Genomic DNA, 13,697 nt, shown 5'->3' with positions numbered 1-13,697 from the left:
AACTGAAATATTATATATATATATATATATATATATATATATATATATATATATATATATATATATATATACTTCTTTAATTAATGTAGCATTAAATATTCTTTTAAACCGATGGTTAAATATCTTTTGAGGCGTACAGTTTCACATGTGCTTTACGTCTTTAAATAAATATTTTTCACACTCCTTTAATTAATGTAATTCTTGAGATGTTATTAAAGATATCTTCTAACCAATAGTTAAATATAAATTACTAAGGGACTCATTTATTTGCTAACTATTTCAAACTTTGTTATCTCATAATACAATTTGCGTGGATATTCTCGTCAAAAACACCCATACACACAAACACAAAAGGCTACTAATACTTTATAAAAAAATATTCAATAAAAAAATATAAAAAAGTAGTTTGTTAAACACCATGCAGATTTCACCAATAAAGTAGAAAATAAATCCCAGCGTATGAACAGGCATCGTGTCGCATGGGTGTGCCTTTTAAAAGTGAAATCTACACCATAAAAACAAAGTGGCAACAAAAGAGAAGAAAAAAAAAATCACACATAATGATAAGATTGAGAGATTTTGGAAGAATAAAGAATGAAAAAGATTGAGGGTACACTAAATACGGTACACAATCGTGTAATTTTTTTAAACTATTCGACTCATTAGAGAAAAAAGATCCTGACTCACTCATTTGGAGTTAAAGCCGCAAAATAAAAAAAATCTTATAAAAAATTATTTATGTAAAAGATTGAACTTGAATGATTTAATATTTGAGTACGTTAACCACTTGACTTTGTATTTAATTAATTAGTAGTATTATAACCTTTTAGACTATAGTATTAAACGGCACACATGTATATAAATAACGCTTCATAAGCAAAACATAGATATAATATTCTCATATTCATATCTCTTCAATATAGCTATATTGAAACACACCGACCATGAAATTTGTGGCGAGTGTTTACCTCACACTGTGCCTAGCCTCTTCTTTTATCATGATGATGGCCACAGTACAAAGGGCAAGGTTGTTGTTTGCGACAAATGAATACTATGTTCGAGTGATCAATGGTTTCAGTGACAATTCCTCTGTGCCTTTGGTGATTTGGTGTGCTTCGGAGGAGATGGATCTTGGAGGGCGTGCTCTGCAGGAGCACGATGATTTCAGCTGGGTGATGAGGCCGAATTTCTGGAGCAGCAACCGCATGAAGTGCACGATGAAATGGGACAACACGAGGAAGAGCTTCGAGGCGTTTAAGGCTTCCAGGGACACTGATCGCTGTGGGATTCATAGGATGTGTTCTTGGATGGTGACTCAAGATGGGTTCTATTTCAGCAATGATGAGGTTAATTGGAGGAAGGATTTCTTGTGGTGACAACAAAGGTTTTCGATCACTTTTTCCCCCTGCAGCTTAGAGGGAATGTGAATTATGTGATGAGTCTGAGGAGTTTTGTATAATTATAAGAAAAATGTGTGGTTTGTGTAATTTATAGAGAAAGGTGATGAGTTTTGTTTAATAATAATAACATCATATGTTTTGATCGAAGATCGAAATGTGTTGGAAGCCATTTGGTGTGTAGAATTGAGTTATCGATGATGCCATTATCATACCCTTCCTATCTATCTATCTGTCTGTCTTCGGTGTTGTACAAACATTTTTATTTTAAGAACAATGAAAATGAAGAAATTAATATATATAAAATATCACAATGTTTCATATAAAAACATAAAGTTTAATTTTTATATCTTTACATTATGGATTAATTAGAATACATGACAATCTCGTTTTGATGAGAGATAACTTTCTGCATTTTAGAGGTTTCCTCTGCATGCTGCATTTTTCGAGTCAGTAATACTGAGATTATCTTATCTCTTGTCTGAACTTGCTCAAGAAAGCTTTTATATGGAACGTTGTTGATTTGCTTTTATTAAGAATTAAACCTAAAACACAGAATACATATAAACTTTGTATGGTTATAATTTATGAAGTGTTTTTTGGTGAAGGGTTGTATCTAGTATGGTTATAAATGGTAAACTGGTGTTTAAAGGGAATGTGAGGAATAGGGAGTTTTGCGGGGTTTTTTTTGATAAAAAATATCATATGTTTTGATTGAAATATTGATGATGCCATTCATTGCTGTTACAACAGTTTTATTTTTTTTTTTTTAAAAAAAGGCAAAGCAATTAATATAGAAACAGTAAAGTGTTTTAAATCAAATGTATTGATGATAAACATAAAATCATATCAAATGTATTAACTTTTTGTTTTAAAAATATTAATATTGTTGAACTTATTACCAATGCACAGAATACATATTAATAAACTAAAAACTAGTTGTATTGTATTTAATTACTCTTGTTTATCAGGTTAGCAAATTAAAAAGTGCACAGGTAATCTTGATGGAATGAGATTCCCGGCAGGAAATAAGAAGTGCACAAAATTATCACCCTTGGTTTTTTTTCTTCCATATATTATAAAGTTAATAAAATATAAGGGAAAATATATAAAAATCATTGGATTTTGAATGTGTAGGAGCTCTGCAGTCATTTTAGGATCCTGGGATCACTTTACTAGCTAGCTCCTTCAGTGTCCAAAATGGGAAAAAAATGTTACTTGAACCAGCTTGTGTATTCATATTGACTTATTCTTATGTTGAAAGCAAATTATAATCAAAATTTTATTAAAAGTTTTTTCCCCCAAAGAATAAATGAATTCAAATATGAGCTTTTAAACTAATAAAAGTACGATAGTGATTGTACGGAAAAAAGAAGTAAGATAATGGTGAAAGATTAATATAGCACAGCAGTCAGCAAATTTAAAATTTGAAAATTTCTGCCAAAGATTATGTACAAAATAATAATGATCACACGGAATATGGTGTGTTTGACATACAAAATACATATTGCAGATTTGAAATTGCTCTTTTGCGGCGGCACGAGAAAATGAGATGTATTATTATTAGTATATTTCATAATAGTTTTTATAATCATTACATCAATCCAGTTGTTGGATTTTTTTTATTATTATAAAAATTATTGTACAAAAAAACTGAAGATTAAAAGTACCATTTGCTTCAGTTCAAATCATAAAAAGGGGGATAAATTTGATTAAAGTACATATGTTTACATTATTAAAGCGTAATTTAAATATAAGCCATGGTCCATGGGTGCATATATGTCCTTCTTTCACATGATGAATCAATATATATATATATATATATATATATATATATATATATATATATATATATATATATATATATATATCCTTCTTCCACACAAACTAACTTGGGTGGATAATTTGTGATCCCCTCAAAGTTATTCTTTTACTAGTTTTATTCAACACTTTTTAACCTATAATGATGAAGGACTCAAGTCTTTCAAGCAAGTAATTAAGAGTTTAAATTTTGGTTTTGTTTCATCAAGTCCCACAAAGGAATTAGTTTCGATAAATGACTAAAAGATAGTTCTTGCAATCACATGTTTTTTTAAAAATTAACAATAATTCTAATAAATTACCCCTAACACACACTTTATTGTTAGTTTTAGAATACATTGAAAATCATGAGAGACTTAATAAGCAAAAACAACTAGTCAAAATTTGTGATTTATGTTAAATTTTAGCTAATAATAAATAGTAAGTTAAAAAGAATGTTGCATAGCATTTTTCATTATATATAAGAAACACATTGTATCTATCTTCGATTCTTATTCATAATGAAAAATGATATGTCAAAAATAGCATGATTGCTGTTAAGTCCTACAAATACCATATGTAAATAAGGGGAGACAAATATATAAGTTTGCTCTCTATATATACTACTTACCTTTTATCTGTTACTGAAGTGATGTTAGAATATCTTTTTACAAGCACACCGTTCGCCACAAACTATATCAGTTGTTTAATATTCCGACAATATCAAACAGGTGATGATAGACCACACTCACAAAAAGAGGATGGAACAATATATACAATAATACTAGCTAGGGTCAACAAACAGTAAATACTAAACAAGTGGCTACAAAAAAAAATGTTGTCAATTTGAGAACAGATTACAGCCAAAATAAGTACTATAGAATCTTATCATATACTTTTATTTATTTATTTTAGAATATAAAACGCATGTCGAGATAAAGCTGAAAAAGGTGCATGCCTGCAAAAATGATAAGGTGGGATGGGACTACTAGAAGAAAATGTTTCGCTTTTGGAAAAAATAATTGAATGGATTGTTTCAAGCATAAATGAAAATTTAGAAGTGCTTAGCAAATTAAACACTTATTTTTTCTTCTTCTTTGCTAGACAAAGTAAACTTAATTTGATGTAAAATGTTATAACTGTTTACTATCTTCTTTTCTTTATATGTAGGAATCAAAAACTAATATCAGGAGTTTACAAAAAAATTGTCCTATTCAACTAATTAAACAAAACTCCCCTTTATTAGTGTTTACTAGTGTTCTCAGTTTCTTTTTAGCAAGTATATCTATAACTATTTTCAGAAACCTATTATCAGTTAATTATTCGATTCAATCTAAAGCAGCAAAACATCTTTTAACATAAACACCAGCTCCAAACAGTTCAGTACCACAACTTAACAAGTTTGTTATAAACAGTTCATACTTACCTTGTCAAAATAGATGCATCAATAAAATTATTATTCGAGATTTCTTTTTACATTTCAATAAAAATTAAAGTCGTATAGATTTCCCATTAATTTTTTATTATTTGAATTAAAATGTATACTTTGTCATGTTAAACCAATTGAATATATATATATATATATATATATATATATATATATATATATATATATATATATATATATATAAGTTCAATTCCAACAAATAAAAAGAATCTATTTTAGTAAGAATTGTGATTCTCTTATTAAACACAAAAGAATGTTGATTTCGTAAGTACGATTTTTCGCATCAAACTCTTACTGTAAAGTTAAACGTTTCAATATTCGTATTTTAAATAATGTGATAGTTTCATTACATCTCGCAAAATACATGCTTGAAGAGAAATGAAAAAATTTAAATAAGACTGAATCTTGAATTAATACTTAATCTCATAATAAGTCTAAAGAACTGAAGTTTATAAATATACTTTGAGATTCTATCAAAGAAACAAATGCTCTAATTAAGATAATTAAAAAATAATATATCAACTTTTTGGTGGATTTCATTTTTGTGTGTATTAATATCATATCAAGTTAAGCTAGCATATCATCAATCTGAGAATAAAACATAGTAATTATATATGACATACTTGAGTTGGTTCACCAAACAAATTAAACTATACCTACTCAAGTTTAACTCGTTTTATTTATAAGGCAAGTTCAATAAATTAATTGTCAAATTACAAATCTCAAACTATTTTTAAGTTGGGTTTGATTCATGGTTAGCACTATTTGTATCTAAATGATTGTTTTTATGAAAATAAACAAGAATATATTTTCATTTTGAGCAACTTAATTACTTAAATATTAAATAAAATCAAGATGAAGGAATTTGTAATTATAAATGGGAAAAAAAACCTAAGAGAGACAATTGGTGCAACTAAAATTTAAGGTTAAAAACTAATAATACAATTAACAAAAAAAAAACATGAATCCACTAAAAGTAGGTCGTAGTCATGGAAAATGTTCACATTTAAAGAGCGATTAATTCCACAACTAAACAATGTAGGAGCACTTATATATATTCTCTAAAAAAGAAGTATATCTCACGCATCATTTGGTCAAGATTTAGTTTGAGTATCCTATAGAGAGTAATAGCAAGCATGGGTAGTCAATTTATTTTGTGAGTGACTCTTTGGACATAGCCTTGTCAACAACAACAAGACAAGTGCCTCCCATATATGTAGATGCCTCCATCACCTAGTCACCAACAATTCTTGCATAACCGCTTATGTTCCTAATTAAACAACAAAGTATGAACTCTCATGATCAAACATATGCTCTCATAGATGTCACTGTTTTTTAGGATAAAAAGGTCGAAAGATGTTGAAGCATTTACTCAGATTTTTTGTATATCTTAATTTCACTGAGTAAATTATTGTTGTTTAATGAATTTAGAAATTAATCAATATCTGCTTAAATTTAAATTATTTTGATGAATTTATAAGTATTTTTAATATTTTATAATCTATTTAAAAATTCATTCTATATTGGGGTTATACGCACAAATTATTGTTGACCAACTATTTTATTTTTTAAATTTAAATAGGGGTGAGAAAAAGCTAAAATACATTTTTGGTTTACATAAAGATGAATTGATTTTAAATTAACTTCGTGTTTTTTTAAGAAAGCTTCGTGCCATTTTTCTAGGTTTAAATTAAATTGAACACTCTAGTTAGAATTAATTTTTCAAATTCTAAGTGACTTTTAAATGTTATTAAGACTACAATATGTAGTTATTCACGATTTTTATAAGATGTGGATGTACACTTTAAAAAATTCTAAGTGACTTTTAAATGAATCAATAGGAAGTTTTTTGGTCCAATCAGAAAAAAATTTAAAAATAAAAGAATTTTGGTTTTGCTGGATTGTCATATAAAGTTTTTTGCTTAATAAACATGAATAGATAATGACAACGTATAATGTGTAAAAAAACAAAAAAAAAACACTTAAACATGTTTTATTTATTCATTTTAATTTTTTTAAAGAAACTTAATGATTTTTAATTATTAAAAACTTAAAATAGCATAAACTAATTTTTGTGAAAATGAACATAAAATTATAAGAATAGAGAACAGAAAGAATTAGCTAAAAAAAAGAGAGAACAGAAAGACTAAGAGAGAACAATGAATTATCCTTATCTCATATCCACAAATGAGATATCCTACTTATAGATATAAAAAACTACAACTCAAAGATCACATGTAATTTAATATATGAAGGTTAAACATCAATATTCATAATTTCCAAATAAATTAAATCACGACTGATAGATGTTGATAAGATTAATCCATAGAGAGAACCTAGAAAACACAAGGCACGGAAGGCAGCAACTAAAGAATAAGGATTCAAGCTAGATAGCTCGACGTGAGTTTGTGTTGACTGCAATTTATTCAACACTAATTGATACAGAAATATATCAAGTTTAATAAAATGGAATTTTTAATGAGTTTTTTTTATAAAATATTTTATTAATCTAATCATTAAATTATATAATATTAATCTAATGAATATTTATATCAAATTTTAGATAATTTATATATTCATATAAAGCTAATTTAATAATATAATTTCTCTTATGTGATACAATAGAAGTCCTTTGAAAACAAAACATGCCAAAATTGTACTTGGATGTGAGTTCAAACTAATTAATGACGTGATAATTACATGACTATCAACTCATTGTCACGTTACCTCTCAACAGTGATATTTGATATATTTACAGAAAAATGTTTCAAAGATTATGTTTAAATTAAATTTTACAACTTAAGTTTGATTTAAATTTACAAACTGAGTTTTCAAAATTATCCCAAGTCTTGTTTATCCAAAACTCATTTTTCAAACAAAATTCTACACTCAAATATACTTCTAGGGGATAACCAAACATATTCAAACTAATTTTACTCTCAAACATGCTTTTGAAATCATCCCAACATAAATTCAAACGTGTCCTAAAACTAATCAAATTTTGACTAAAAACAAAAATATAAAAAAGTTTAGCAATCAAAAGATATTAACCCTTAATGAATAATTTAATGATTTGACAGTTAAATGATATGTTTGTGAAAGGGCATATTGGATGCCTATCAACAAAGGTTCACTAAGAGAATTACTGCATAAATTTAAATCATAGTCAATTCCACCAATTGCAACCACTTAACTAATCTCTATATACTAATGATTTTTTTTTATCACTACTAGCCAGTTCAATGGCTGTGCTCTACCCAAAAAGGGAGACACTAAATTATATTGGAGACTTTTTTTTCTCGGAAAGGCTAGTAATATTGGGAGACACCTCACACTTCTAATACCAATTGAGTAAGGGGTTAATAATATTTTGGGATTGACAATAGAGGTTTACCTGAGGATAACTACACAAACATAAATTACAAATAATTTTACTCAGTTGTAATACTCATTTAGTTCTTAAACATTAAGAAATTTTTAAAAAAAATTATCGACCAAATAAAATAAGTGACATAAAAAAATAGAATTTGTGTACTTAACCACTTTGCCAACCAACTATTTGGAGCCAAATTATTGTTAGGGAACCTATCCCCTCATCATTAAGCAATAGGCACGCACCACTCTACTCCATTATCTCAAACATCACACGCCATGTTAATGTCACATGTTGATGTTACTCTGTCTTCCAGTTTATCATACGTACCTTTAACTATAAAACAAAAATTAGTTTGTCAATCGTCATAATAATATATCAATTATACAATTAACTTTAAACTAGTGTAAATGTAAAAAACATGAAAAAATATAAATTAAAAAGGATTAATTTGATTGATACGTTCATTGTTATTTTTATGATAATACAACATAAATTAAAATATAAAAGTTCATGTGCTTAAAAATTTTAATTTTAAAATGTTAACAATTCATTTAATCGGTAGGAATTACTTACTAATGATTTATAAATTTTGTTTTTATCACTGATTACAAAATTTAAATATTGGTAAAACATAAAATAAAAATGCCAATTAAATAATTAATTCAAGAACAAAATATTAATTTAATAGAAAAACTCGTAAAAAATTATGTCATAAAATGAAAAGAATGACTGATTGTGTGATAATTTCGTTATTTTGGGGATCTTATTTTGTTTTCAGTGTTTTGTTTTAGGTCTTATTTTCAGTGTGTTATTTATCTTACAAACTATTAATTCAATACGAACTTGATTACTAGGATTTCATTATTATTAGTTGATAAACCCTATAGATGATTTTGTAAAAATGTTTTGACATGAATGAAATAAAATTGTAATTTTTTCTTAAGTATAAAATTACTTATTACCCTTTCAAAAAAAAGTACTTATTAATTATCTTTCGGATTTATATAGTTAAGTACTCCAGAATATATATCCAAGCTTAACTCGCTACGTCAAGTATACATCAATTAGTTGTCATTGTGCATATGTATAAACAGTTTACATTCCCATTCATACACAAAATATCTAAAAGCTAAGGGTGATACAATCACTCCCACTATCCTACTTAGGATTGGTGCTAGGACAAGTTAGAAACATGCATGTTTAATTTAATCTATATGCATTATCTGAAATTTTAACAAGGCTTAGTTTGACCCAAATTTGAATACTAATATAATACTCATCTCACAGTATATATATAAACAAATAATATATAAAGACACTGTAATTGTATCAATTTATACTTCAATATTTTAAAAGAAACAATCATACTCGATTAGCGTGTTTGCTTTTACATGTGAGAAATTCATGTGTTTCACGTCAAATCATGTAGAAGATCAAGTAAATCAAAGCAACTCTTTTTATTACTTGGATTTAACATGCGTATATGCAAGTGGCGATCGCGAATCTAAAGTAATAGTAAGCTCTAACAAGTGTAGAAGCACGAGCTACCGTTTACATTGGACAGAAATTCTGGTAGAAGCACGAGCTACCATTTACATTGGACAGAAATTCTGGTGCATGTGCTTGTTGCTGGGGCAGAATCTTTGTGTAGGGAAAATAGGACTATATAATCATCACGTTCGGTATAACTAATATTATTTTGATTCTAGTCAAATTGAAATTAAATTCCTTAAATAAAATATTAGATTTGAGTTGTGTTATAGAAAAAAATATAACAAAAAAAGATATTTCAATAAAATTATTTTTAAAAAATCAATCATAAACAAAATTGAAGACAAAGAACCTATGAATACTTTCTAAGTTCGTATCTATAATATATATATAAAAAAATAAAAAATTGCACTTGATCCAGTAGGATTTTAAATTGCGATTGTATTCTAAATGTTGTTACCTGACCCGCTGATACGATTGCAATGTCTAATGACAATCATACAATGCGATCCACAATAATGTCAAAAACCCAAACCATACAACTTTTGAAAACTTGCATTCAGCATATGTTTGAAATGCAGCATTTTGAAAGAAAATACTACTTTTAAAAATTATTCAAAAAGTTAATTATAAGTAAACTACTATTTCTTCATAATAAGTTTAATTAAACACAAATTGAGGAATGTGGGATAGTGGATATGCTCCGGAAGGAAGGTAAGCAATTGTCTAAAATACAAGAGACTCTCGAAACAATAGAGAGTAGTAATATTTTTTTTTACAGGGAGTTGTCAACGTATATACTTTTTTTTTTTTGTTAGCAAGTTACATTATTAATATATTATATTTTAAGATGATATTTAGTTATAGCTTGTTAATATATTCATGTACTTTTATTTTATAGTATGAGTATATTCATTTATATATTTTTAAATAATCTTTAGTTATAATATATTAACGTACTCATATTAAAAAGATAAGAGTATTTACATTAGTCAATCTCTTTTTTTATAATTTTTAATTTACAAAAAAGTGTTAAATAAAAATTTAATATTAATTTATTGATAATATAAAAACCTCCAACACTCTTTATATTTTGAAAATATGAAAATCAGTAAAATTTCTAAGAATATTTAGAATTATTCTTAAAAATATGGTTTTGTGAAAGTAGTTTGAATTCGGGTGTTAAAAATTGAAGCAAACGGATTATAAATTATCAAACCAATAACTTAAACCAAAAATTGCAAAAACAAAAAAAATCTAAAAAACCGCTTATTATTTCAATTTGGTTCAATTTTCAAACTTTGTTAAAAACACAAACTAAACCGGAAAAATTACATATTATAATTATATTAATCTTTATTGTGATAATTAATAATAGGTATTAAATCATTTATTTTTTTTACAATGTTTATTTTACTTTCATATGTTAAAAAAGAATATACTAATATTGTTAAATAATAATGTTTATATGTCAAATGATGCACAAATTAATTATTGTTATGTTATAAAAAGAGTTGGTAATAGCATTTTATTTTATGTTAATGTTAAATAGAAGTGAAAATAATATTTTTTAAGTAAAATATGTTAAAATAAAATTTAATAAAAATAAAATTCATTTTTAAAATAATATAGCATATACAAAAATTATGATGTAAGTTTAGTTAATAGATTTAAATTATAATAATAGATTTAAAAAATAATCGTGAAATTAGATCGAACCGTAAAAGATTGATTTGGTCTAATTTGGATTTGATTTTATATTTTCATCCAACCATATCTTTATTTTATATTTGATTTGAATGATTTTTTATTTAAAAATTAAATTGAACTCTATTGTGAACACTCCTAATTTGAATGGCTAATTAAAAAAAACAAGTATTTTTAAAAATATGATATTTAATATATTAAAAAAAGAATAATTTAATACTTTTGTTTTCTAAATTTTAATTGGTGTCCAAAAAAAATATCAAACGACCAAGATGAGTAATTCAAGGAATAATATAAAGTAATTCTCTCGTTTCTTATTATAAGGTTAAATTTACTAATTCATTAGAATATTACTTAATTTTAATTTAGTTGAGTGCATTAAATTTTCTTAAATTAGGATTTTTTTAAAGCTATTTTTATTTACAAAACTTATAAATATTGATGAGTTATGTTTTCCTCATTATTATGTCGTCATCCTAATGAAGGGTTGTTTTGTAAAAAAGTAATTCATATATGAGATTTTTAGATTGAACCTAATAATAAGGATAAAGTTACACTTTTAATGTAAATATTATACTAATAGGAACTAAATGGAGTATAAAAAAACGTTTAAAATAAAGAATGTGTGTGTTTGATAAATGTTTAAAAGTTGACTGTTGCTTCCTACACTTCTAATGTTTCTTCTTGCATCTTTTTTATGCTTTTGGAATACCTAATTCGGAATGCTAAATTACATTCCTGAAAGGTCTTTTTGAAATGCAAATTTATATTCCAAAAATACTTTTCAAGAATTTAATTTTACATTCCAAAATAGGTGCATGGCACAAATGAATGGTGCAGGGGGAAAAAAAGATTGTCTGAGAAACTGAAAACCAAGCTAACTACAAAGTTGGGCTGATTGGGCCAGCTTTCATGGGTCATGAGGTAAATGATTGGACTAACCTGTCCTGATTACGTTGTGCCTTTCTTTGGAAATTACTGTTTAGACACTCCTTCTCACTTTTTGTTCCCAATCTACCCCACTTTAAACACACTCCCCCTCTGTTCCTCTCATATAATCATGTTCCGGAAAAAAGAAAAAAAATAACTACAGGACTCTTGCGTTCACACGTACGATACTATAATAATCATAAGTATAAGGAAAATCAAAAAATAATTTCCATGGAGTCTTACACAGTGATCATTATGAGTTACGACGTTAGCGTATGAGGCGTGGTTATATTCTTTTAGGGATGAAGCTCAAGATATGCCTTATCCCAAAACCAAAGAAAAGTACATAAAAGTAATACCCCTATTTACATACATATAGAACCATTATTCGATAGTTTCTTGTTTGATGTTATGCATACTCACAAAACATACATTCTCCTTTTGGTAGTGCGCCCCACCACTTGTTTGACATTAAGCAGTGGTCATATAAATATTTTAATGAACAAGTCTTTGTTGAGACAGAAAGAAAAAGTAGATATACAGAAACAAAGAACAACGCAAGGTAGATGAGTAATTGTAACACCGTGGATATTGGCAATTGCATATCCAAACAAACTAATGCCGTCACAGTGTCCTTTGGCGAGACGATGTTGTTGCCGTTTGTTTATTTAAAAGAATTCAATTTTGTGAAGAGGTTATTCTTTGGGTAACCTAATTTTGTGCAGTGGTTATTTATTTGGGTTTTAGATTTTGAATTTTGTCACAAGTGCAAGAGTTAGAATGGAGTGTTTGGAAAAACATCGTGGGATGAGGGGGAGTGTGTTTTTTGAGGAAGAGTCCTAAAGACAACAGACCACAAGGGCAGTGTGTTTTGCAGGGTAATTTGGGGGGAAATGACAAAAGGGGAGTGTATTGATATAAAAGGGGAGTAGATATAGCATTTGCAATTTAAGCAATTCATTTTTTTTTATCTTACATTGGTTCCTACAATCATATCATCCTTAAACAATTCATATTTTACTCTAGTGATATAACTTTAAACAACACTTAAATTACTCTCTTAAATGATCTTTTAATGGCAAGATTTTTTTTTTTTACTCAAGTAGTCAAAGCTTAACTACAATTCAATATGACAAACAAATTATCTCCAATAATAATAATAAGTTAAGTAATAATATCTAAAAAATGTGATCTTAGTAAATTCCTTGTAGAATCAATTTGAATGAATTTAAACTGGTCCGGTTAATTCCCAGAATAGATTTATTTGTTTTTTTTGAAAAAGAGAAAGATTTGAACGCGGTAGAATATTGTTGGTGATGTATTTTAAGAATGTACAAGATTTTGCCTAAAAATATTTACTAATTTTGTTTGTCTTTTATTTGTATTTTGTCAATTGTAAGCCTATAACTTCGAAAGTATTTTTTCTTATTTTAATTATCCGATTCATCAAGAGAATGAAATTTTGATTAATTCGAAGTTAAGTCAAAAAATAAATAAAGTTAAATAAAAAATATTTTTGTAAGGATTAAACTTGAGTATTACTGAAACG

At 26.8% G+C, this 13,697-nt stretch overlaps 1 protein-coding gene across 1 annotated transcript; it reads left to right on the top strand.

The window, feature by feature from the left end:
- Positions 1–903: 903 nt before the first annotated feature.
- Positions 904–1,547, top strand: LOC114385672 (S-protein homolog 5-like). Its single transcript, XM_028345690.1, has one exon. It carries the CDS (start codon positions 945–947, stop codon positions 1,374–1,376), a length of 432 nt encoding a protein of 143 aa, XP_028201491.1. The 5' UTR covers positions 904–944; the 3' UTR covers positions 1,377–1,547.
- The last annotated feature ends 12,150 nt before the right edge of the window (positions 1,548–13,697 follow it).

This window comes from Glycine soja, chromosome 15, assembly GCF_004193775.1.
Source record: "Glycine soja cultivar W05 chromosome 15, ASM419377v2, whole genome shotgun sequence".
Classification (NCBI taxonomy): domain Eukaryota; kingdom Viridiplantae; phylum Streptophyta; class Magnoliopsida; order Fabales; family Fabaceae; genus Glycine; species Glycine soja.
The sequence above is the reverse complement of the archived record's forward strand: the minus strand, read 5'-3'. Positions and strand labels throughout refer to the sequence as shown.

Bases quoted from the DNA above. Each gene is read 5' to 3' on its own strand.
- LOC114385672 (XM_028345690.1), top strand. From the start codon at position 945: ATGAAATTTGTGGCGAGTGTTTACCTCACACTGTGCCTAGCCTCTTCT.